The 26,543-nt window shown below is 38.2% G+C and overlaps 1 protein-coding gene across 7 annotated transcripts in view; it reads right to left on the reverse strand.

Moving 5' to 3' along the window:
• ATP11C (ATPase phospholipid transporting 11C (ATP11C blood group)) overlaps positions 1-26,543 on the reverse strand; it is a 206,628-nt gene that overhangs the window by 54,142 nt on the left and 125,943 nt on the right. For all 7 annotated transcript variants that reach the window (XM_019019710.4, XM_055377047.2, XM_055377045.2 and 4 more), the window contains 13 exons: positions 23,977-24,105; positions 21,768-21,871; positions 19,585-19,635; positions 18,203-18,267; positions 17,797-17,878; positions 16,700-16,850; positions 15,812-16,009; positions 8,866-9,027; positions 7,727-7,878; positions 6,707-6,778; positions 4,740-4,813; positions 2,677-2,780; positions 2,061-2,242 (listed from right to left, as the gene is read on the reverse strand). In XM_019019710.4, coding sequence (XP_018875255.1) covers positions 2,061-2,242; positions 2,677-2,780; positions 4,740-4,813; positions 6,707-6,778; positions 7,727-7,878; positions 8,866-9,027; positions 15,812-16,009; positions 16,700-16,850; positions 17,797-17,878; positions 18,203-18,267; positions 19,585-19,635; positions 21,768-21,871; positions 23,977-24,105 — 1,526 coding nt within the window. The remainder of the gene's footprint in view (positions 1-2,060; positions 2,243-2,676; positions 2,781-4,739; positions 4,814-6,706; positions 6,779-7,726; positions 7,879-8,865; positions 9,028-15,811; positions 16,010-16,699; positions 16,851-17,796; positions 17,879-18,202; positions 18,268-19,584; positions 19,636-21,767; positions 21,872-23,976; positions 24,106-26,543) is intronic.

A 26,543-nucleotide genomic window follows, 5' to 3' on the forward strand; every position in this document is an offset into this window, starting at 1 on the left:
AATTTGACATACCTTGATGATAAAAAAAAAACCCTGAGAACAAACTAGGGATCAAAGAAACATACCTCAAAATAATAAGAACCCTACATGCAAACCCACAGCCAACACCATACTCAATGTGCAAAAGTTGAATGCATTTCCCCTAAAAACTGGAACAAGACAGGGATATCCACTCTTACCACTCCTATTTAACAGAGTACTGGAAGTCCTAGCCAGAGCAATCAGGCAAGATTGCTGGAATACTATGCAGCCATAAGAAAAGTGAAATCGTGTCCTTTGCAGCAACATGGATGCAGCTGGAGGCCACTATCCTAAGTGAAATAACTCAGAGGCAGAAAATCAAATACCACATGTTCTTACTTATAAGTGGGAGCTAATAAATAAGTACACATGGACATAAAAATGGAAATAACAGACAATGGGGACTCCAAAAGGGGGAAGACGGGAGGGGAGTGAGGGTTGAAAAACCACCCATTGAGTATTATGTTAATATCTTAGGTGATGGGATCAATGGAAGCCCAAACCCCAGCATTACACAATATAACCACATAACGAACCTGCACATGTACTACCTGAATGTATAACCCCGACCCACCCTCCAAAAAAAGAGGAACGCCAGTCATCCTGAATGTGAATTTAATTATAATTCTTAAAGACGACGAGAGAAAAACAATACTTTCCTCTGGGTTTCTTTTGGCCACAGAATAACAATGAAATTAGACTAAAGGAATTTCATCAGAGTTTCAGTACCTCTTAACGTGACTAAACATATGTTTGTAACTTTTTAATTCTCATAATTTTCATATATAATATTTAGAAAATTCCAAAAATATTAAGAATTTAAAACTTATTATTTCAAGCAGATCAATGGCAGTGTCCTGCAATCAAGTCTGAAAAAGGTCAGCCTGTAAGTTAAAAGCATATTATTTTAAAGTATGCAGGCCAGGCACGGCGGCTCATGCCTGTAATCCCAGCACTTTCGGAGGTCAAGACAGAAGATTATTTGAGGCCAGGAGTTCAAGACCAGCCTGGCCAACATGGCGAAACCCCGCCTCTACTAAAAATATGCAAATTAGCTGGGTGTGGTGGCATATGCCTGTAATTCCAGCTAGCTACTCCGGTGGCTGAGGTGTGAGAATCACTTGAACCCAGAAGGCAGAGGTTGCAGTGAGCCGAGATTGTGCCACTGCACTCCAGCCTGGGCGACAGAGCAAGACTCTGTCTCAAAAATAAATAAATAAATAAAAATAAAAATAAAACAAAATAAAGTATGCAAAAACATACTCTGGTCTGTTGAACCAGGTTAGATTAAGCTCTCACGTTGTTCACTCTACCTTAAATTTCCTTTCAGCTCACCTATCTCTGAAAATCTTACCCCTTTGTCTAGGCACCAGCTCAAACAATGGCTGTAGTACCCTTCCCTAAACATGTCAAGACTATTTGATAATATGTGCATAAATATATGGATAGCTTAGTAAACATTCAAAAGACCTGAGTGAAAACTGATTCATTCTTCTAGGTTACATGAATTTACCTTAAAAATCATTCCTACTGGCTGGGCGTGGTGGCTCACACCTGTAATCCTAGCACTTTGGGAGGCTGAGGCGGACAGATCACGAGGTCAGGAGATCGAAACCATCCTGGCTAACACAGTGAAACCCCATCTCTACTAAAAATACAAAAAATTAGCCGGGCGTGGTGGCGGGCACCTGTAGTCCCAGCTACCCTGGAGGCTGAGGCAGGAGAACGGCGTGAACCTGGGAGGTGGAGCTGGCAGTGAGCCGAGACCGCGCCACTGCACTCCAGCCTGGGCGACAGAGCGAGACTCTGTCTCAAAAAAAAAAAAAAAAAAATTAATTAAAAAATTTAAAAAAAATCATTCCTACTAACAGCTCAAAATCTGGTGTAATTTTTCATACTTGCTATAATAAATAAATCTTTAAGTCCACTTAAACAATAAAACTAAAGATTTCAAACTTCGAGATTAAATTACTAATCTGGGGCAGATCACACCCAAAACGCTGGTCATTAAAATAATAAGAGTATCATTTTCTAGTTACTTGTCTTCAACTGCAGTGGCTCCAATTAAATTCATGTTTGTCTCAATATCATCGAAAACTTTTTCCATTTTTTCTTCTCTGTCTTGTAAGGCCATTTTTGCCTCTATAAGCTGTCTGTTAATTCTTTCATAATCATCCGGAGCAATTTCTTTGAAGGCTACACAGAGTGTCCGATACCCATCCTAGGAGTAAAGTAGGAGATCTGTAGTTATTCTAATAATAGTTGGAAAAAAAAAAAAAAACACACTCTGTAAATACTCTTGCTTTAGCCGTATGTACAAGAGAAATTCTGACACATATTTAGTCTGAAAAAATGAAGAAATTACAACTGAAAAGGTAACATTCAATTAGGTTCAGAAAAAGGAAGTAACAGTTCTTTTAACAAAGGTTGTTGAAAAGTCTTTAAGGCTGCAAATTCTGACCTGAAACTTGCTCCAGGAAAATGTTTTATATTAAGATAAAAAAAAGTAATATTACCAAATCCCCAAATACAAAACATAGACCACAAAAATAAGCTAAAATGTATTTAAACTGTCATTTAAACAAATCCAATAAACATAGTCATCTTCAACATTTCTCTGCTTACTTATTGGTGGGGGAAGGAGTATAGGCTCACCATTGCATTACGTTCCACATGGACTTTAGTTAACTCAATTTCATGATTTTGCACTCTGGGAAAAACTGCCGAGTCTGCTCCTTTACAAAAGAGAAGTATGTCTCCTAAAATAAAGAACCATAGTACTTGACTTAGAATTTTAAGGCTGGTATTGTGGTTTTAGTAAGAGTACCTTTTAAAGCGGTCTCTCTCACCCAAGTGTTGTATATTCTGAGCACGCCTTGCAATACTCACCTAAATGGAATGAGAAATCTTGGCCTTCAGTCTGTCAGAAAGGCATGTACCACCTCTTCAAGGTCATTATGAACACAATTAATAAGCCAGAGTTTACAATAGGCACCTCTGTTAAAATATACTTCCTCCCACCAATTCATGGAGGGCTGGGCTTGTGTCAAGGAGCTGCATCTGAATTTCTTCTGAAAATGTATGCCAGGTGCAGTGGCTCACGCCTGTAATCCCAGCATTGTGGGAGGCTGAAGTGGGAGGATCACTTAAGCTCAGGAGTTCAAGACCAGCCTGGGCAACATAGGGAGACCCTGACTCTACTAAAAATTAAAAAATTAGCCGAGCATGGTGGTACACACCTATAGACCCAACTACGCTGGATGCTGAGGTGGAAGGATTGCTTGAGCCCAGGATGTCAAGGCTGCAGTGAGCTATAATCTTGCCACTCCAGCCTAGATGACAGAGTAATACCGTGTCTTAAAAAAAAAAAAAAATGCAGTGAAGCCATGGCCTAGAGCACACATATGGCATCTACAGATGTCAAGAAGAAAGCTCAAGCTCAAACAAGCTGAAATAATTTTGAATAAACTATATTAACTAGCTTCTAAAACAATGGCTTGATAGTTTTTACTGATGAGAATAGCTTTGTAGAATGCTGGTATAATTGCAGCTTTAGATCACTTCACACACCCAGGAAATATTCACAGTTGTGCACTAAGACAGACACTTTATCCTTATAAGGGAAACAACTGAGGTCAACAAATTAAAAAGTGTAGCTCTGAGGTCAATGACCTTTGTAGACCAGTTCCACAGACATTTCACCATTTGCTGTAGAACATGTGGACGTGCACACATAAGAATAGCAAGTATTTGAAATGTTGTGTTTTTTTTTTCATTTATTCTTACACATCCAAAGTGTATTTTAAAATTCACAAAACAAACTCCATGGTCACTTATTAAAATCAATTTCATGACTTTGCAATCACACCACAAGTATGAATTAAGTGGGATATGTTCCCCCAAGGATCTGTCTGTATCCTCCCATTCTGACATTAAGGAATTTAGAAAATTTAATAGTAAAACATAAATTACTGGGAAATAAATCAAAAATTTTTAGAAAACAAACCACCTCGGCACACCACACACACACGTATCTGAGAGCCTTCGAATAAAGCAGGATTGCTCACCCATGGGTCTTGCAGAATCTGAGCAGAAGGCAAACCACCATGGTGCCTCCAAAGACATGAGGGAGCCCAGGATTACAGTACCAGTTCCCCCGCAAAGGGCAAGCTTTACTCTGCTCAACAAAGAACCTGAGCTCTGGAGTGAAACTGCAATGCCATTTCCCAGAAACCAGGCCCTTAGTCCTCTCTACCTCACCTGTTTCCAGGGAGTGTCAAGCAGTAGGGGAACCAGGAAGGTCAGTGAGGGATAACAAGCAACTCCCTATACTCAAGGATTCTGCTGCTAGTAATCCCAAACCATCCAACTATGCTGGGTGGCTGCATGTAAACATTACTGGTAGACTGGTCAGTACCCTGAACCATATAAAAGTCATCCTTTCAGTTCCTGTTCGAACACCCAAGGCAGAGGGATATGGTTCTGCTACCAAGAAAAGGCACACCCTGTCATAACAAGGGTTCTGTCACTAACAATTTGGTAAACAGAACATCTGTGCTTAAAAAAATACATGAAAGCATATGCAAAAGCTACTGCTTTGCATGACTTTCACTGATCCTACACTACTACATGAAATGATTCTCTTTCCTGAAAGAGTGAATCAACCAATAAGCCTACAAATGAACAAAGAGAAAAATTCAAGCTTTTCAGACATGTACCTTCTTGAGTCTTCACAATTACACTCATACGTCGCCGGACAGCATCAAAGTTTAAGGTGTGAAGAAGTTCATATCTTTAAGAGAAATGAGCAAAGTAAAAAACCTAGAATATACTGAGAAAAATAAAGCACAACAGAAATATGTTAAGATATTTAAACATCTTAAATCAACAGACCGCTATCCTCTTTCCATGAGGGTCACTGGTTGTGTGCACAACTGGTACTTTCCTTTGTCTCAGAATTTCTCTGAACATAGAACATGCTGTCAGAGGACACCAGTGTTAGTTAAGGGGTATTTATAGCCCCTCAGTATATTACTTAAAATGGTAAGGAGAATGACCACATAAAAATGGAAGATAAAGAGCTGTCCCACCAAGCCATATTTGGAGGGGTCTAGAAACAGCCCCACTCTGCCAATTATTTCAGCAGCATTTATGTATGGAGTGCCAGGCACAGTGCTAGGTGCTGGGGAATAGAGGTGAATCTGCCTGAGTCCCTTCCCTTATGCGGGTCACCATATGATAAGGGAGACAGAGCATAATGAGATAACTACCCTTCTAGTTTCTCAAATACTGTAATAAAGGCACTTACAGGGAAGATATAAGAACACAGAAGGAAGTCATCTAAAAGGAGGTTTCCTGGAAGAGGACATGCCTGAGCTGGGTTCTGCAAGGGTAATATGATGAAGAAAGGGGGCCATGGCATTCTGAGTAGAGGGAATGAGCACGGCAGCATGAGAGCACATGGCCCATGGAAGACTTTAAGTAGTTCACCAACGCCCAAAAAACTCATCAACAGGGGAACAGTAAGAGATAAAGCAAGAAAGGTAAGCAGGGGCTGGAAACACATCTTTGTGAGCCATTTCTGGAATTTGGGATTGTATTGTAAGAGCAAAAGAAAGCCAATAAAAGGGTTTAAACAGTGGAATGACATGATGAGACTGGTCAAATGTGTGTGTGGATGGCTGAACTAATCAATGGAGAGACACAGAAGAGTTAAAATAAGAGTTGGTTATTAGAAAAAGTGAGAGGAAATATTTCCTTGAAAATAAACAACTAGTATTTTTTTAAAAAGTATTTACTACACAGCTTGTTTTGGTGGGAGTGAGGGGGTCATTAGTCTTGCGGGAGTATATGTATAAGACATCTAACATGGCATCTGGTTTGCTGTTGGCCAGATGTGGGCACTGTTGCAGATGGGCTAGAATCTAAACTCTGACAATGACCCTGGGTCCCTGTCAGTCAGACCAAGAACCTTCCTCTGGGCTTCTATGAATCTCTCTCCAAAGGGGTGCATTACCCAAGTACCTGTAAACATATTACAGGTTTCTGAGATGGGTCTCAGGAGATCCTAGGGGCCAGAATGAAAGTCAGATAACATAATTATATTTCAAGTTCAGATGAAGAAATTCAAATTAATCACAGAGCCTAATTAAAATCCACCATTAAGATAAGGTGGCTTTGTTCATTAGGGTCTTTGTGGCAAAAGAGGAAATGTGAAGACACTGGAGCATCAGAGTACTTGCCCTGAGGCTCACACCTGAACATTCCGAACCAAACAAGGCTTCTGGTTTACAGCAAAGCTGCCTTTATTGGCTGGGCTTGCAATCCCAGAGTGATTGCTTGGGCACTACATAGCAGAAGGTTTCACATATATTCACTGATTTTTCCTGTAGCATGTGTTAGAGACCTGAAATGGCATCTAAATTTGAGAAACATTCCAGGCAAACTCTCATTCTGGCTACTGGACCCAGATGTGAACCAGATTGGAATTTCCACCTCAAACTCCAGTTTCTGCCATTCTATGTAACATGGCTTCTACCCCAACTATATTTACATAAAACTCTGAACTGGGAGAGCAGAGTCCTGTATTTTTAGTGGCATCATTTCCTTTGCTGCCCTGCCTGAATCCACTTAAATTTGACTATGGGGTTAAGAAATGACAAACATCAAACACAGAGCTACTTACTCTTCTATTTCTTTTCTTTGGTTCTCTACTCTCATATATCCATTTCGATTTCCTAAAAATGTGAACCCGTACCTATCAAAAACAATAAAAAAGACCTTGTGTATCTCTAAAGAATGATTAATTTTTTTATTATTATTTTTTTTGAGACAGAGTCTCACTCTGTTGCCCAGGCTGGAGTGCAGTGGCGTGATCTCGGCTCACTGCAACCTTCACCTCCCAGTTTCAAGCGATTCTCCTGCCTCAACCTCCCGAGTAGCTGAGATTACAGGTGTGTGTCACCACACCTGGCTGATTTTTGTATTTTTAGTAGAGACAGAGTTTCACCACGTTGGCCAGGCTGGTCTTGAACTCCTGACCTCAGGTGATCCACCCGCCTTGGCCTCCCAAAGTGCTGGGATTACAGGCGTGAGCCACCGCACCTGGTCTAGAATGATTTACTTTCAATGGGGTAACTCATGCTTGTTTATGCTTTTCTTCTCTTTCATATGATCTCAACATATAACTGTACTTTCTTTTCCTGGATAAGTTGATAACAGAGAAAGTCAATGCCCAGCCACAATTATTGTAACCAAGGGAGAGACAATTTGGGTTTCTGATTCTACGGCTAACACACTGGGTGACCTCTGAGCCACTTAATTATCTTTAACCTCATGGGTAAAACTGGACTTTCGGTTCTCAAATGATGTCAAAATTGCTGGGAGCACCTCAGAAATAACATGTGTTGTACAAAAAGTGGCCACTGTTATGTTATTTGCAAAACATAGTATGAACATTCAGACTTCCGGCTGGCATGAATAAATAGTAAGGCAAGTAATACCTACATGTAACTATTTTCTTTTTAGTCTTAACTGGTTAGGTGTGGGAATTTTCCACAAATTTTTGGCTAAAGCAGTTGTGTTTTTTATTAAATAATAGGAGATGTATGTGCTAAGGTCACTGAAGCAAACGGAAGAAAACAAATAACTTCTGTCCTCCTGTGATTTCACTTTCTTAGGAGAAGTATAAGAAAGTATACTTTACCTTTTAGCTCCTTTCACCAAAGCTATTTCATCTGGTGAAGAGGAAATATAGGTTAATTCAGCTGATTCTGTAGCTCCATCAACAGCATCGTTTGTTTTGATTTCTACAGTATGACATAAACACAAGGCACGTAGAAACAGCTCTTCTCGATTCTGTGGAACAGCAACAAAATAATGATTATTATTTTTAATTTGATCACCCGGTAACTAGGCAGTGAACGGAGAAAATATATTAATGTGAGAGAATGTTATAACTTCTAACAAACTTAGTAGCAGATACGTATAAATTCTTAACACTCAAATCAGCTATATATTCTCCTAGTACCTAATAAGAGTTCCTGGTTCTCAGCTAGCATACCCTATAGGCTGTGTTAACTCATTAAGGTTATTGTGGCACCACCTAAGCCAAAGCAGTGACTTCTTCATGGTCTAAAAAACTTCATTCAGTATCTAATTCACAATCTAGCAATAGCTCAAGTGTAGGGAGACTCTGGTTAATTTAATGCCTAGACACTCCTGAGACTTTAATCATTTGAACAGACATCATTCTTGGAGGAGCTTACATTTTAAAAGACAAAGCACAAAAAATTATGATCATACAGACAAGCAAGCTTTCACCCAAATGTCATTTCCCACAATTCTCTTTACTTGTAAATTCTACTCATTTACAAATTTCAGAAGTGTCAGTAAAACAAGAAAGGTGAATCCAACAATAGTTATTCTAAAGTCACTGGGCACAGTGGCTCATGCCTGTAATCCCAGCACTCTGGGGGACTGAGGGTGGTGGATTACCTGAGGTCAGGAGTTTGAGACCAGCCTGACCAACATGGTGAAACTCCGTCTCTACTAAAAATACAAAAAAATTAGCCAGGCATGGTGGCAGGCACCTGTAATCCCAGCTACTCAGGAGGCTGAGGCAGGAGAATCGCTTGAACCTGGGAAGCGGAGGTTGCAGTGAGCTGAGATCACGCCACCGTACTCCAGCCTGGGCAACAGAGTGAGACTCCATCTCAAAAAAAAAAAAAAAAAAAAAACACAAAAGTCTATGTCATGTGTCCACCTAAAAATTATTTTCTACTATGGAATGTTAACATGCATACACAGATTGGTTTCTTATATAAAACAATAATGCAAATGCACCTTATCTTCTTTGTCAACATATGTTAAAGTTCCATCAGTTTGAGATAATCCATCAACCTCTTGAGTTACACCTTTATATTTGTGGCCATCTATGCAGCATTCAATGAATTCCATGCTGTTTTCAGTGAGTGTTCCAGTCTTATCTGTAAATACATAATCCACCTAAAACAAGGACACAAACATATATTGTTAGTTTCTTCAGTGTGACTAATTTTTAGTTTGCTGTAACGCAAAGCTATTTTCATATCCATAGGAAATCACCCCTTCTAAGACTTCTTGTCAAATGTCAGGGAATTACAGAGACAATATTACCAAAGAAATGAGGAATAAATTAGTATTTTTAAAGACACCAAAATGCTATCACATGTCTAGGGTAGATCTACTCAAATGTAAAAGATGAATAGAAAAAAATGTGACTATTGGCCAGGCACAGTGGCTTATGCCTGTAGTCCCAGCACTTTGGGAGGCTGAGGCAGGAGGATTGCTTGAGCTCAGGAGTTCAAGACCAGCCTGGCCAACATGGTGAAACCCCGTCTCTACTAAAAATACAAGAATTAGCTGGGTGTGGTGGCACACACCTGAAATCCCAGCTACTTGGGAGGCTGAGGCACAAGAATTGCTTGAATCCAGGAGACAAAGGTTGCAGTGAGCTGAGATCACATCACTATACTCCAACCTGGGTGATAGAGTGAGAATCTGTCTCAGGAAAAAAAAAAAAAAGTGACTATTTTATCAAACTAAGAACGCTTCTCATTTAACTTTTTTTTTTTTTTTTTTTAAAGATAGGGTCTCACTCTGTCACTCAGGCTGGAATGCAGTAGCCATTATAGCTCACTATAACCTCAAACTTCTCAGCTCAAGCAATCCTCCCACCTCAGCCTCCCAAGTAGCTGGGACCACAGGCACGCACCACCACACCAGGCTAATTATTCTGTAATTTTTGTAGAGACAGCATCTCACTATGTTGCCCAGGCTGGTCCCATACTCCTGGGCTCAAGCCTTGGCCTCCCAAAGTGTTGGGATTATAGGCATGAGCCACCATGCCCAGCCAGTTAACCTGTTTGATGTAAAGAAGTTACATAAGTCAATTTTTCAAGTGGGAAGTAAGACTATACTGACCACTTATTTCTCTCTCTCTCTCTCTCTCTCACACACACACACACACACACACTCTTACACTTTGTGGGCTAGTACGTACATTACCCATTAAAAATTTTTTCCCAATAAATTAAATGGGATGTAACAAAATAAAACAGAAACTGATGAAGGTTTTTTTCCCCTTTTAAAAGTAAAATTTTCTATAAAAATACTGAATTAAAATAAAATGCACCACATCATATAATATACATAAGAATTAATAACAACAGTAACAGTTACCTAATTGGAAGATACAGTATAGGTCAGTAGTGATCAAAACCATAACTGAAATTTCTTTCTTTTTACTATCCATATTTTGAAAATACTCAAGTTTCCAAATTTAGAAAAAAAGCAGATAAAGTATAACACAAGTATATTTTCATAAATAATGGAAAATATAAGCCAAGAAATAAATTTGCCACTAAGATAAATCATTTTGAGCATTTCTATTTTATCTCGGTTTTTATCTCTTCTATTTTTAACATCTGGCTTTTGGAAACCCACAATTTTATTCTCGTTTTGGCAATTTATGCTTAAATAGTTAAAATTATGGGCTGATAGGAACAAGCATAAGGACAAGATTAAGGTTTTTATTATGTAAGGGAGAAAGAGATGAACTACAGCAGTAGTTGCTTTCTAATTATTTTTCAAAGCTTTTCACGGTAGCAGCACTGGCACAAATATAGCATTCCAATCTTTTTTTTTTTTCTGTTAAGCCAGCCAAGTTTGAACTCTCTCTTTAAATTAATCCAAGTGGTATTACTTGTGTATCATTTAGATTCTTCCAGTTTAAATGAAATTCTTTGGTGCTTTTTTCTGATCAAAATTATTAACCTTCATTTTTCCCTGAAGGGTGTCCTGGATTATTTCATCTCCTGCACTTGGATGAGCATTAGAATCTCTTTTGTTAGTGTCGAAGATGGTAGCTTTAAAATATAAAGTACAATTTATTCACCTATATCAAACAGTTTGGGCAGTATGAATCTGGATACATTGAATCTCACAGGTATATGCCTATAAATTATACCCAAAAGCAGTAATTATCAAACTGTAGAATGCATCACATGTACTTGGAGGTCTTGTTAAAACTCAGATCACTGCTCTATCACCAGAGTTTCTGAATCAGTCGGTCAGAGGTAGGACCAAATAATTTACACTTCTAAGTTCTCAGGTAGTGTTGATGCTGCTGGTCCTAGGATCATATTTACAGAACCACCGCCCTAATATATGATCTATACTCAGATGAGGAGTAGATCGACTGTAATTAATTTAACTATTCTCATATTTAACAGAGACAAAGGAATGAAGGGGGAGGCTGCTGCTTTACTGACTCTCAAGCAGCCTGTCTTCTTCTTCAAGCTTGCCAAAAAGACTCCTCTATATCAGTAAGCTCAAAGCCATCATTTGCGTGATATTGTAAAATATATTTGATAAATATATATTTGATCTTCCTTCCTGTTTCCTGACATAAAGCTCCTAAAGCCTTAGTATCTCCAAAGTGATAACAGTGTTTTTGTATGCTAATGAGATGACAAGTGGTTTGGGGGCCCCTAGATAGCTTCAGGATGAGTGCAGGTCACTGGAAAGACCAAGGCATGATTACAGGGTTGGGGTTTTCAGCCCCACACCTGACCTGGGGAAGGAGGAAAGAGGGGCTGAAGGTTAAGCTTAACACCAGTGGCCAATGATTTAATCAATCATCCCCACATAATGAAGCTTCCATAAACTCCCCAAAAAACTGGGTTCAAAGAGCTTCTGGATAGCTAAACACATGAAATTTCTTGAAGGATGCCTAGAAAGGTCATGGAAGCTCCACGCCCCTTCCCCCATACTTCACCCATCTCTTCATCTGTATCCTTTGTCATATCCTTTTATAATGAACCAGTAAACATGACTGTTTCCCTGAGTTTTATGAACTGCTCTAGTAAACTAATCAAATCCAAGGAGGGGGTCTAGTAAACTACTGGACCCCATTTTATAGCTGGTCAATCAGAAGCATAAGTTACAACCTGAATTAGCAACTGGCATCTGAAGTGGGGGGCAGTCTTACGGGACTGAGCCCTCAACCTGTGAGATCTGACATGATACACTATCTCCAGGTAGGCAGTATCAAAAGTGAACTGGAGGATACCCAGCTGGTGTTTGCTGGAGAACTGCTTGCTTGGTGTGTCAGGAAAAAACTTCACATACCTTTTGTCAAAAGTGTTGAGTGGCTATGTGAGAATAATGAAAGAAAAACAGGGTCTTAGGGATAACTAACATGTAGGGGTTCCTGGAGGGTGGTGCGCCCAAGGAAGGTATGGAAGCTAAACACCCTTTCCCCTATATATCGTCCCACATGTCTCTTCATCTGTGTCCTTTGCAATATCCTTCATATGAAACTGGTGAACATAAGTTAAGTGTTTTCCTGACTTCTGTCTGCTGCTCTAGCAAGTTAATCAAACCCAAAGAGGGGATTGTGGGTAGCCCAACTTAAAGCTGGTCGATCAGAAGTTCCGGAGGCCCAGACTTGTGACTGGTGTCTAGGAGTCAGGGGGCAGTCTTGGGGACTGGGCCCTCACCCTGTGGGATCTGATGTTATCTCCAGGTAGACAGAATTGAACTAGAGGACACCCAGTTGGTGTTCACTGTTTGTTGGTGAGAGAAACTGCTCCCTCCCACATTTGGACACAGAAGTCTCTGTGTTGTTTGCTGTGAGAGCACAGTAAAAACACATTTTGGGAGTTTTCCCTGAAACACATATTAATCCCATCATACAGAAACAATCATGTTAATATTTTGAGTGGTAAAATGTGTATTTACCACTTGAACAGAAATGTAATCTCATTATGTTTGCTACGTAATCTATTTTTCTCACACACATATACATATGTATTTCCATGTCAAGAATATAGATTTACATAATAACTTTTATGGATTAATTAGTATTTCATTGAATATAATTTCTAAAAAAAGAAAAAAGATTTTCTTTTCCTATCAGTGAGACAACTGCTGTAGGGTAGAAAAGGCTCTCAAGTATATGTTGAACATGTGAAATGATGTATTTTGTAGATCAAAAATTACCAATGGTTCAACTTAATGGAACACTTGGACTCCATCTTGGCTCCACCACCTACTAACTTTGTGACCTTAGGAAAATCTCTTTATCTCTATGAACTTCAAATATTAACCTTAACGATACCTGCTGCACAAGAATGTAAAGATTAAAAAATTAAGCTCAATAATAATGATCTATAACCTAAAAGGTGCTATATACATGGTGACTGTCACTGATGTTGACTTCACCAAAATCAAAGAATACCAGACTCTTTGCACTGCCCCACATTTTTTCTGATTGATTATGATCACATTGCTATAGTTAGGTCTGATGTGTGTGTCTCCCCAGTGATATTTTTAAAAATTTGAGGGTTTCTTGTTTACTTCATAATAATACCTAGCACACACACACATCCCAGACAGTAAAAGGTGAATAACAGCTACTGGCTTGAATTATTGGAATCAGAATATATACTCACACTATAAAGTTCCACCATTAGGCAGAGCCGCAAGATGGGAAGGTGACACAAAGAAGAGTAGCCCCACGGGTTTTTCAGTATGGATTACAATCATTTGGTTGTCTAAAAGATTGATGTCTAATCATAAAAGACTGCATTATTTTCCAACTGAGCTGAGCAGTCTACTTCCTTTTGTTTCTCATGTCAAGCACTGTTCTAAACATATCTTTCTATTTTTAATCCCAGTGTGGGTCACATTAAAAGAGGTTAAGCAAATGCTTGCAATGGTATGAACAGGAATTAAATGACATTGCCTTTAGTAACATAAAAAGTTACACAGATCTTAAATTTGACTCAACAAAGAAAAAACAGGTTACACTTAATTTTGTGTGTACTGGTTTACTGAATACTAAATGGCCTAAGAAACCATTTCAAGACTTCTTTGCACTTTCATTTAGGTCGTTTCTATACATGCAAACTGATAACAATGGCAAGTTGCTTATACACTGTATTAATTGAAGTGATGGTCTGGCTATTAACTTGATTTGACTAAATGACAACCACAGCTAGAAATGCAAGGTTTAGTGGGAGAAAGGAGTGGTGAATAAAAGGAAGACTGTAGCTTCTTTTCACTCATCAAATTTACTAGATCATTACCCAAAGCTCTGCTTTACTTTCTGCAGTATTAACATAGTCTAGATGATAAGAAGACTGCATTCCCATAGGTAATATGGAATCTGCTGAAATGAAGATCCGAAAGAAGTAAGAGTCTCATCAAATGGAACCTGACCCGGGCATCTTATCTGTTTTTAGTGAACATTAAGTGTCATATTCGGAATGATGGCTATTCTATTTGTAATAGTAGTTGAGGCTAGCCCCAAGCTAGTCATGCTCAACCTTGAGTAGGTTAACACATACAGCCAGGCACTAAATCCAGAACAGGCAGATTTGCTCAGCATCTAGAATGAACTACTAAATTAACTGTCAGGGAAAGGTTCACTTAAGGTGGCTTATATACTCAAAATTTTTTCTCATGCACTCTGTAAATTGATGCCTTTTATTGAGATTAGAGCAGTTCTACTCAGATAGCTCTAACCCTGGATGAAAACTTCTGGCCTAAAGGACAATGGTCAGGTACGGCAGCCCACATTGTCAACAAAATAACCTTGTGGGAACAATATCCAAAGGAAAAGCCATTTGTCCATTCAATTTTTGTCCTATTCTTAGTGCCTTGGTATCTACACAGGATGTAGACTCCATGGTTTCAGATACTGGTGTCCTGAAGTCAAGTCTAAACAAAACGGTATCTGGAGAGTCCTTTCTACCTTTCAACTGCAGTTGTCATGTGGGTACTTTGATTTAGGCAAAGACTATATCAAGAGTAGAAACAGAAAGCAGGGACTGCGGAGAGGCCTAAAGCCAGGAAGTAAGAGTTTTGAGGTGAGAATGCAAATCAGCCCCATTTAAACAAGTGTGAGGCTCTGCTCCAGCCACACAGTTTCATTAACTGAATTTGGAACTCCCAGTCACAAAAATGACATTTCCACAGTCTTGACATTCTAAATGCCATGAGAATAAAATGCAAGCCAAAAAATTCCTTCAGCTCACAAAGATCATTACATGACACAGAGTAAAATCAAAAAAAGGGGAAAACTTTCTCGATACTAATAAGAAAAGCACCTAAGAAATCATCACTTGAAGAATTATAGCCAGACTGTGTTGCATTGGAAAATAAATGCACCTGGGTTAGAATGGGGTCACAGTCTGGGTTACATTGGTATATAAAGAAGAATGCATTTTGAGGAGTGCATGCCCTCACATTTTCCCTTCATTGAAATTCTTGTACTGGAATAAATAACTCTGCTTGTTAGGTCTATATTCTACCTGATCAGAAATGTACCAAGAAAATGTCAATAGGACAACTCTGGTCAATTTTGCTTATGGAACAAAATAGACTTATAAAAGAGCCATATTTGCTACCCCATATTCTATCCACAAATGGTTATAGATGGTGATGAAGACTGTTTCCTGTTCCAAAGCAATAGCTAATAATGTAACATCACTCAGTTCCAAGGAGAATTTCAGTAACGTTCAAATTTAATACATAAATTGTATCCTTCTCAAGAATGCCAGCAAAAGAACTGATGCTATAACTATGAAAACACTGCTTACCTTCATTACATGCCTGCATTAAAGAATTTTCTCTGAATCACTTTTCCAAATGTGACATGGTCACATATATTGGTAATCCAGACTACACAAAAAGATATTTTCACTACGTTGACAAATTATTTTAAGTAAAACAATGCTCTAACCTGACCAAGTTCTTCATTAAGGTCTGATGTGTTAACCAGGGCTCCTTCATTAATTTCTTCATCATAAAAGTCCTTATCCCATGAGATGAAGAAGGAGCCCAAGAATTTCTGCATTTCTACTGTGACGTACATGGAGACAGGAATGATAAAGTTGAATAGAACCATAAATGACAGGAAGTCGGTGAACATTTTTAAAACCTAAAATAAAAGAGATAGTTCATGCTAATTAGACATACAATTCCATCAGACCAATATAATATAAAGGAAGAATTAATTTCATCTTTATTTCAATGCTGAAAACACTGCTCTTGCTATAAAGATGGAACTTCCTAATAACACTACATCACTGTAGCCAAAATTATCACGGTATGTGAGAACATTTAAGAACACTCTCGATTTTATCATTATTCTTCAGTATATACTACTTCTGTCAGTACTTTTTCACTTCTTTAAGTTCTCTTTGCTCACTCCACCCTAAGATATGAATGTGAGATCAAAGTTCATATGTAAGGCACTCATTATGCTTTTATCGTGACATCTCACATACTCCTATTACATTAAAATGCCAAAGCATCTTGCCAAATTGTTTCATCTTAAATTCTTATATAAAGAGCTAAAAACAAGCACAGATGCCTAAAGTAAAAGAAAAAAACTCTTTTTTTCTTTTCTTTTTCTTTCTTTTACAATAAAGACAAGTTTTTTTACAAAAAAAAACTTTTTTTTCTTTTTCTTTTACAATAAATCTTCTTATTTATTGGCTTAGAGCCACCATGTAATCGAGAGAAAATTCAGAAGCTAACAAAAGGTGCCGTTTCCCTGAGCAGCATTTCAGTGAAGGTTGGCTCAGTCACAAAAAATAGTTTCAATTTTCAGCAGAAAACAAATTACCTTCAAGGTCTCTCGCTCTTTCTGAGTCTTTTGGTTATACCAAGGTTCATCATTGTATGGGGTACTTTGCCAAACATACTTTAGAGTAGTGCATACTGCAGCTTTGGTCAGTAAGATAAATAAATATACAATCAGGAAAGCATTAATAGATCTGAAAAATAAGATAGCATGGATTTTAAAACCAAAGACATCAGTCAGATATGAATTAAACTACTGAGTCATCTAAAGCTTTCTCTGTGTACGACGCGTAACTACAGCACAAGCCTTTGTGTATTAACCTCAGTTATCATAGCTGCAGCATTACTTTCAAGTGGCAAAATGGAAAAGCTGGCCATGAACTGTTTATTGACCACCAATGCTCCCCCAAGTGCAATGGCTGACTAGCTGAACACACCTTATTAAGGTTCCTGTAAAGTGACAGGAGAGGTACACACATGCACACATACACACACCATTACTTACTCAACCCTTATAGAAAGAGTATCTTGTCTCCATTTCCCTGAATCCTAAATGTTTGGGGTAGAGGGCACAGTAGCAATGTGAAATCCTCAAGCTCGGTGTAGGTTCTTTCAGTTTAAAAGTGGAGCTATGGAAAGGGTACCAGTGATATACTGGTTATCCATGCCAAATACAGGGTGAGGTCTATAACAGTGGCAACTGGCTTGAGGATCTACGAGGCACTGCTTCAATAGGTGCCAGGAGACTATTATCTATATTATAGAACCAATTTGCATATAGCAACTAAAGGACTCCAAACCATTAACTCCACTAGCAAAAAGGAATGAATTTACAGTTCAAGTAAACTCTGCCCTTTAATAGCTATGTGAGCTTAGGTAAGTCACATACCATCTCCAAGACCATTTCCTCATCTGTAAAGTGGAGAGGTTAACATGAATTACTTCACAGTGTTCTTCAGAGGACTAAACCAAATCAGACATACAAATCATTGAGCACAGTTTCTGGTACATAAACAAGTGCTTAAAATTGTAGTTGCTATTATAATTGATGTTGTTTTTTGTTATGCTTGTTACTTGGAATTACCAAGAAAGTAACTATTTTAATCAATAATGACTAAACAAATTGTGGCGCATACTAACTTTTCAACAGCAGAACGTTTCTGAGATTTCCCTTGGTAGTTCAAAGCCATTTTGGTTTCCATTCCAGTGTAAACAGCAACTCCTAAGAAATTACAGAATATAATAAAAACTAAGAACTTGTCAACCAACTCCTCACCCAGCTGGCTCTATGAATTTTTAAGTCTATAAAAGTGGGAAATCTAGGCCCTCTTCCACTCACCAGTTGTATATCATTTATAGGATAATTTTAATTATATATAGTATTTGTCATATTTCGTCTTAGTTTACCACGTTATAAATTCCCAACACCTAAATGTAGGTTTAAATTAAATGGCAAACCTGCCATGTTTACTTTTTAATATGCACTATTTATTCACAGCCTTTACAAAGCATATTTTTTGATAGGTGTATCTTAAAAATTGTTCACCATATATCTTCTCGGTATTTTTTAGCGTAGCTCCTTTCAGCAAGAGATTTTCAGGTCCCAAAGACCTAAATAAAAAATGAACACAGCTTATCCAAACAAGCCAATAGCATCCACAACTCTGGGGACAGATTTTGCCCTGACACACACCTATCTCCAAGGGGTTCAGAATGTTATCTGTCTACTTATACCATATGCTTACTCCCCAGGACAAGCTGAAAGGTCCTTCACTCTGAAGTTACTTGAGGGTACAGCACAGATGGAAGCACAGTACGGGAGTAGCCAGCAACACACATAGGCAAAAAAAATACTTGGGGGGGATAAAAGGATTATGAATCATGGATAGCAAGACGAGAACAAAACAGAGCAGCAGATCGCAAGACACAAAAGCAGAGAGCCATCAATAAAAGACAGGGAATGCAAACGTCAAGGTGGGAAAAATACACTGACATATTTGGAGAGAATAAACCCTCCTTTTGGGGGATCACTGGGGACCCTGTATTTCTTTAACTTTTTGAGTGTGGCTGTAAAGGCCAAGTGGAAAAGTTGTGGTAATTAATATGATGACAGAAGAGGAAAGAAAGCATCCCTTTTTGTATGAACTGCTTGATAAATTGTATGAAGGCTGATACAATTTATCATTTTACTGAAGTTTTAATTATCGTTTTAACGAAGCCTTTCATTTTACGTAAGTCCAGGTAGTTCTTCCAGCATTTTACCCACTGCTTACTTTCTCAATTACTCTCCCACTGTTCTCCAGTTATAATTCCAATGTTGTCAGCCACTTCACAACCGAGGATAATAAATACCATGGCTAGAACAGGTTTGGGAATATAATCCAAAATGTCTGGAGCTCTGCTATTTTGGAAACCATAAGCATTACTTCTAACAGCCCCCTCCCCACAACACAGAGACCCTATCACCACAACTCTACCAATCACAAGGTTAGTTGCTTATTCACCTTTATATTCCTTTTTTTTTTTTTTTTTTTGAGATGGAGTCTTGCTCTTGTTGCCCAGGGTACAGTGCAATGGCTCAATCTTGGCTCACTGCGACCTTCGCCTCCAGGGTTCAAGAGATTCTCCTGCCTCAGCCTCCTGAGTAGTTGGGATTACAGGTGTGTGCCACCACGCCCAGCTAAATTTTGTATTTTTAATAGAGATTGGGTTTCACCCCGTTGGCCAGGCTGGCCTCAAACTCCTGACCTCAGGTGATCCACCCACCTCAGCCTCCCAAAGTGCTGGGATTACAGGCGTGAGCTACTGCACCCGGCCTATATTCCTTTCTATAATAGAAAGGTATTTGGCTATTTTAGTTGATTTAACAGAAAAATAGACACCCCCCCCCCCACCACCAAAGGACAAATTAAAGAAACAGCAACTTACCTGGCAACAGCCTCAAGACTATTACTGTAGATATTGATTCGCCCAACAAATCTGTAAAAAGAACAAAATTGCAAATGTGTTTTCTACATCCAGGTGAAATCCATGTACCAGAAATATGAGAATGAATGAAAATACAAATAATAAAACAGAGATAGATAAAACTGTGAATGAACTACAAAAGCCTATTATATTTCTGGGGGAAAAAAGGTTATGTTGAATTGATAAGGTGTATAACATTTTCATATAATTTTTAAATAACATGATGGGATTATAAGAGCAGAAACAAAGGTTCTCAATTGATTTTCAAGTTCTGTTTAACATCATGCATGCACACAACACCTCTCTCTTTTATAAGTTTATATAAATAACGTAACTTCTATCTTGGATCGTGTAAAGAAAGGTTTCTGGTGCTAAAATACAATTTTCAAAACCGCTAGTTCAGTAGTTCTTACACTTGAGTGTGCATCAGAATCACTGGAGCGCTAATTAAACCACAGATTTCTAGGTCCCATCCCTGAGCTTCTGATTCAGGTTCCCCAGTAATGCTGCTGCTGCTGGTCCTGAAACCACTCTTTAAACCATAGTACTAGTCTTAGACAGTGAACACTTGAATGCCATCTTGGAAATGTCCAGCCTGTGACTTGCAGTTGATCTCAATACTGAGCTTGACCCAATCACTTAATATAATAGGTGTACGGTAACCTGTATTTCTGCAAAATAAGGTAAAAATACCTAATCCCTCGTTAACATGAGTGTTTTATAATCTGCATTGTAAACAGCATTTTCCCCAGAAAATAGAAATATATTATATTACTCATATACACAAAATATGAAGGTTTGCTCATTCATTCATCATATATTAATTGTGCCAGTGCTATACTAAGTGCTGAAGATGTACTAATAAGCAAAAAAGAAATGGCTCCTTGCCCTATAAAAGTAAATAGGCAATTACGATGCAAGTGCTTACCACTAGAGTGATAGAAGTACAAGGTATTCCGAAGTCACAGAGCAAGGAATTCAATCGTCTAAGGAAATAAGGAATAACCTTCCCTGTCCTATCATTCTCCTTCATACTTAAAGCAACTGAAAAATGTGGGGATTTCCCTATAAATAGGCAAGGGTATAGATACTGTTCTCTAGCTCAGGCAGAATAAGTTACTCCCTTTTCTGTGATTCCATAGACCTTACACTCACCTCTATTATCACCTTGTATAAGCTTAGCTTTATTACTTCATCTCTTTTGCTCACAGTGAGTCCCCTGAAGGTAGAGAATAACTGTTACACTTTTTGGCCCTAGTTCCTATCATCAAGGTGAATACGGAAGAGGAAGGGAAAGAGGAAAGAAAAAGTGATGAGAAGGAGGGAGGTCACTGTTCTTGAAGTAGAATGAATACTTTGTTTTTCCACTACTAGGTGTTAGTGTAAACCACATCCAACCACTTGGTCGCTCATTATGACTAACAGCATGCATTAACAAGATGGGTAATGGATGCCATCTGCAACGGTAGAATAGGATAAAATTAATTAGCCCACGTGGGGATAAAACCTGTTACACTACCCTGATTAGTACCATGCTCTCTAATCAACCCAACTAACCAGTCTTGAAATCAAACGCCAATTTTTGACAACCCACAATGACTAATAATCAGCAAACCTACTCCAGAGAGCCTAAGTATAGTAAAATAGAGGAAATTACACCATTGTACTCATCCCTTAACTGTTTACTGTGGACAAGAAAGAGCCTATTTGCAATCTTTAGTGCATCATGATCATTCTAAGAAAGGATAGAACCTACTAATTGCATGAAGAGGATATCCCCCTTCTCTCTTTAATGTTAGAAGGCATGTAAAAGGATTTGTTTTTTATTTAATTAACTGGTTACTGCATCAGTCTGATAGATCAGCCTTACAGGGTAACATAATCTAAAATTTTGATATATGGCCATGTTTACAAGTAATAAAAATAAAAGAAAAATCATAAGATACCTGGGCCCACAATGATTTATTCTGGGCTGATAGTGAACAAGGCTGATTTGATTCATTTTTCTGCCAGAAGGAAGGAATCGCCCATAAAAACACAAATGAGAGTAGGCTGGTAAGTGGTGGGTGTTTCTTTTGCAATACTATTAGCAAAGAGAAGCAGAGCCAACAAACAGAAGTAAAATGAAACCAGGTGATTCTTACTTGTAGAGGTCAGGTTGAGGCTGTTCACATTCAATTGCTGCTCGGAGGGTATCGATGGATTCTGCTGTACACAGTGCAATGGTATCACGTACTGCATAATGTGTCTAGTTGAAAGCAGAAGAAAAAGTGAAAACCAAAAAAACTGTTTCTTTTCATAATCATACACCCAACTGATTTCAGAAACAAATTTAGTTTATGTTTTAGTAAGAGGCTTTGGCAGAATAAACAAATATTAACATTTCCCACTAATAAGTTTTATGGTATTATTATGAAAATATATTACAAATAATTAGAAAGATAACCTGCCGCAAGGAGGGTTTCAAAGACAATTAAAAACCTAAAAGCTCTTCTTGACATGGACAGCTGAGAGAATTCTATTCACAACATGCATATAATTAACTAAAACCACGTGAAAAAGTTAATACATTTATTTTTTTTCCTATTTACAGAACTGAGACTTATTATTTTGCTCACTATAGTGTATGGCAATGGAGATATACACATATGAATTGAACATAACCTTTTTGGTCATAAAAATGCTAAAATTTTGCCAACAGCAAGAAAAAAATCATTAAAAGTTCCATTACACAAATAGCTTAATTAATGATCTTGAAAATGTTCAATATGGATACATTTTGTACAAGGGGCAGGGAGATGACGTGTCTTGCATTAGTCAGATAATTAGAATATTCTACTAGTGTATATTATGCACTTGATTCATCCAGAACTCAAGGCAGGCGCCAATGAACCCATTTATAAATCATCAAACAAGGGCTAAAGCAGACTCAAAGAGCGCACCACTTAGGCAGAAGGGAAAGCTGTTGTTGTCATCTTGGGGGAAATATTACGGCAATGTCTGAACTATATTTAAAACTATCTCCTGATTTTGAAAACCTCTGTACTTTTAGCTGATTCGATCAGAACAACTTAACTGAAAAAAGAAACTATCTGAAAGTTTTCTTACTCCAAACAACTTTTTCACTATCAGGAAATCTTTATGTAGATTTCTTGATTTATATCTTGACATTCCCTAAATTATAACTTTGTTTTTGAAAAGGTTAAAAGCAGGTCATTACCATGCTTTTGAAATACAGAATTAGTCATCCAACAGGTAAAGGTTCTTTTTTACATACTGTGTCGTAGTCCTCAACTCCAGATGGAATAAACAAACAGAGGAGCCCTCCAAGGACATACCCAGAGGTGAGCCACATGAGTAACCCTCCTTAAAGGCAGCATAGAGAGGATACATCTTCATGCCCTGTGGAGCTCTGGACCATGGCCAAGAAAACCGACTGTGCCAGAAAGTGTATGAGGGAAATAAGTTACCCCCATTTGGCCAAATTTACTTTAAGTCACTTGTAATTATAAATGAGTTATAATTTGTTATATGTACATAAAATGTTGCTTTATAACTTACTTATAAAGCAAACATTTTCCAAACTACACTCTTTTTTTTTTTTTTTTTTTTTTTGAGATGGAGACTCACCCTGTCACCTAGGCTGGAGTGCAGTGGCGTGATCTTGGCTCGCTGCAACCTCCATCTCCCGGGCTCAAGCAATTCTATTGCCTCAGCCTCCCGAGTAGCTGGAATTACAGGCGCCCACCACTACACCCGGCTAATTTTTTTGTATTTTTAGTAGAGACAGGGTTTCACCATGTTGGCCAGGCTGGTTTCGAACTGCTGAACTCAAATGATCCGTCTACCTCAGCCTCCCAAAGTGCTAGGATTACAGGCGTGAGCCACCGCACCCAGCCCTAAGTATTATTTTTAAATAGCAATCAAATTACTCCAGGTTGGGTTTCTTACATCCCAAGAATATACATTTTTAATGAAAATATACATTTTAGAAAAAAATAGATCAAATTGTAAGGTTAGCATACATGAAGTTATTTGTATAGTCACACAGTTTAAGCCTATGATTACTCCCATTTTAGAGTCTAAATATTAAACAGGCTGTGTCAATATTAAATTCAAGCAGTGCTATAAAAATTGTGGTAGCTTTTACTTGGGGCTCAGTTTTTCCACACGTAATTACCACCCTTTTACCCAAAGATGAGTGTTTGCTTAGAAGTTAAAAAACAATTACATAACAGCTCTTTTCAAATATAAAACCTAAGAAAAAATAAAAGATTAGAGGGTGATGGGAGGCAGTATTGTATGATTAACTATCCTGAGATCAAAATGTTTAGGCAAGGTTTAGTCTGTTACCTTGCAATTGGATTCCCCATCAAGACTGGCTGTAGTGACATAACAGGTTCCATCAGTGGTGCAAGATGATAGAAGAATAAGATCACAGGGAAAGGTTTCATCTGCCTGTACTTCTACTACATCACCAACCTAGAATTGAGAAATAAATATAAATATTTTAAATTCCAAACAAAGCATTCATTACACTCATACAAAAGTCAAAACATTAGCAAGAGATTATCTCTAGCTCTGGGGCTTTGAGAGTATCTCAGCATCCTACATCATGTGAAAGGTGATGAAAGAATATTACTCAATATTCAGAATCCTCTTTAAGGTTAGAAGGACTTAGGATGCTTTCAGATTACCTTAGCACTGACCTTTACCTTTAATAAATGATTCTGACATCCGTTTGCTCTCTGATATTTCTTGCACAAATGTTTGATAAGACAATGACATTATCACTTCATGAATGAATCAAGAAAATCTACATGTCACAAATTGGGCACTTCATGAACACTGAACAGCCACACTCCCACTCTGTACCACGCATACTTCAACATACTTTGCCTGCCATGTGGTAACAACTGTGTTGTTGGGTGCCAGGTCCTTCTTCAGTGCTCAGAAAATCCCAGTTAATTAGAGAGGCATTGATTTTTCCCAAAATATTTGAATTTTTTTTCTATAGGTCACTTTCTTTGAATTCATCTGCTGTCAGGAGAATCACTTAATATAGCAATGAGAAACAATTTCTTATCAGCAAGTACCCAAAGCTCAAGGAAAGGAAAAACCTGAGAGAAGAAATCATGAATAATTTAATAATGTAGGGTTAAGTAAATCATAACCATTAAAAGTTTGGACTCTTTAACCTGACTTCTCGTCCCAGCTCTGCCACTTAACTATATGACCTTAAATAAGTGTCTTAGACGATTGCAACTACCTCAGAGAATTAATGTGAGCACGAAATGATGATACAAGAAAAGTACTGAGCAAAGTGCCTGGCACATATTAACTACTTCAAAGGTGTTAATTATAATTATTACTAACATCCTGCAACTACTTTACTCCCAACTTATGAAGAGTCATAACATTTTTTTGGAAAGATATAAGAAATCCTCCAGTCTGGTCCTTCCCAAGATTTTCACACCATGGTACATATTGAAAATTATAAATAATACTTTTGTACAGCACCTTCAGGTAAAGGGAAGAGGCTGCTGGATGCAGAAGATAACCCACTTTAGAAGGGAGTCAATATTTGGCACACTGACCTAGACACACTGACTGTGAAATGCTAGGTAATACATGCAACACCTGACTTCTATTTGCAATATGATTCAGCAGATAAAGATGAGGATTTCAAGACCTATTCAGGAAGAATTTTATTTTCTTTGCCAATCTTAATCACTAGCCAAGATCAACAGCATCAATAATTGAACTAACTTGTAAATAATATTTTATTTTGTTGGATTGTTCCTTCCTCACTTACATAAACACTTATGTTGCTTACATAAAACCACAATTTATGCTTAAATATGCAGAAGAGAGATAACAAACAGAATCCTAACACATCTTACAAGAAGGAGACACCCATTAGAGGTCGGAAGATGACTCTCAGGCATTGATAAATAAAACACACAAAGAGAGCATTTTTTTCAACAGTTAGGATGTAGTCAGATATGAAATATAAAGGCCCCTACATCTGCAGTGCAAGCTCAGACTGACAAGATGGGTATGAGTCAGATCACAAACGGCTTGGCAGGCCAGCCTAAGGGATTTAGGCCTCACTCTAAAGGTAAAAGGATAGGTACAGGACTTTTAAAGACAGGGAATAACATGATCTCTAGAATGAACTCTAGACAATGATCTCTAGAATGATCTCTAGACAATGAACTCTAGAGGTCTATTTACCATTTTAAAAGCCACAAGAGAACATCACCACCTCCCATTACAAACATTAGGAAAAAATGGATAATCTAAAAACAAATACGTATTTTTTAGTCCATCAGAGAGCTGAGGTTGCAAAGCAACCAAGTGAACTGAATTTCAAAGGGTAACAAGTGTTTCTGAGGAGAGACAGGACAGATGAACTGTTTCATAACTGACCAAGCATAGGAGGAAGAGATGGCTACCATGAAAGTGGGTAAGAAGAAAACAACTAGATTTTTAACCAATTCTTAAAGACTGAGTGTGAGCTAGTATGACAGTTCAGAATCTCTACAAGCCTGAGAGACAAGAAGAGACCACAACCATTCACCAGCTCTTCTCTAGAGGCTTCTACTGACTGTTCATGAGAAAGCATACAGGCAGGAGACCTAAAAGAACCTTTCTCACTGGCACGGGCATACAGGTGGTGACTGCTGTGAAGAAATAGGCACAAGAAAACCATGCCAGAATCATAGACCCCTTTCTCATATTAAGCAAACGTCATCTGCATCTAGGAGAAAGGCAGGAAACCTTCCCTGGCATAGTCTTAAGGAGACATCACTACTGTTAGAGGAGAGGTAGAAACAAAAGTGACCTGCTACAGGGGATGGGACCTGCTACAGGGAATTGGACAGGAAACCTATTCATACCAATAACCTGGTGCTGAT

The sequence above is a fragment of the Gorilla gorilla genome, chromosome X (assembly GCF_029281585.2).
Source record: "Gorilla gorilla gorilla isolate KB3781 chromosome X, NHGRI_mGorGor1-v2.1_pri, whole genome shotgun sequence".
Taxonomy (NCBI): Eukaryota; Metazoa; Chordata; class Mammalia; order Primates; family Hominidae; genus Gorilla; species Gorilla gorilla.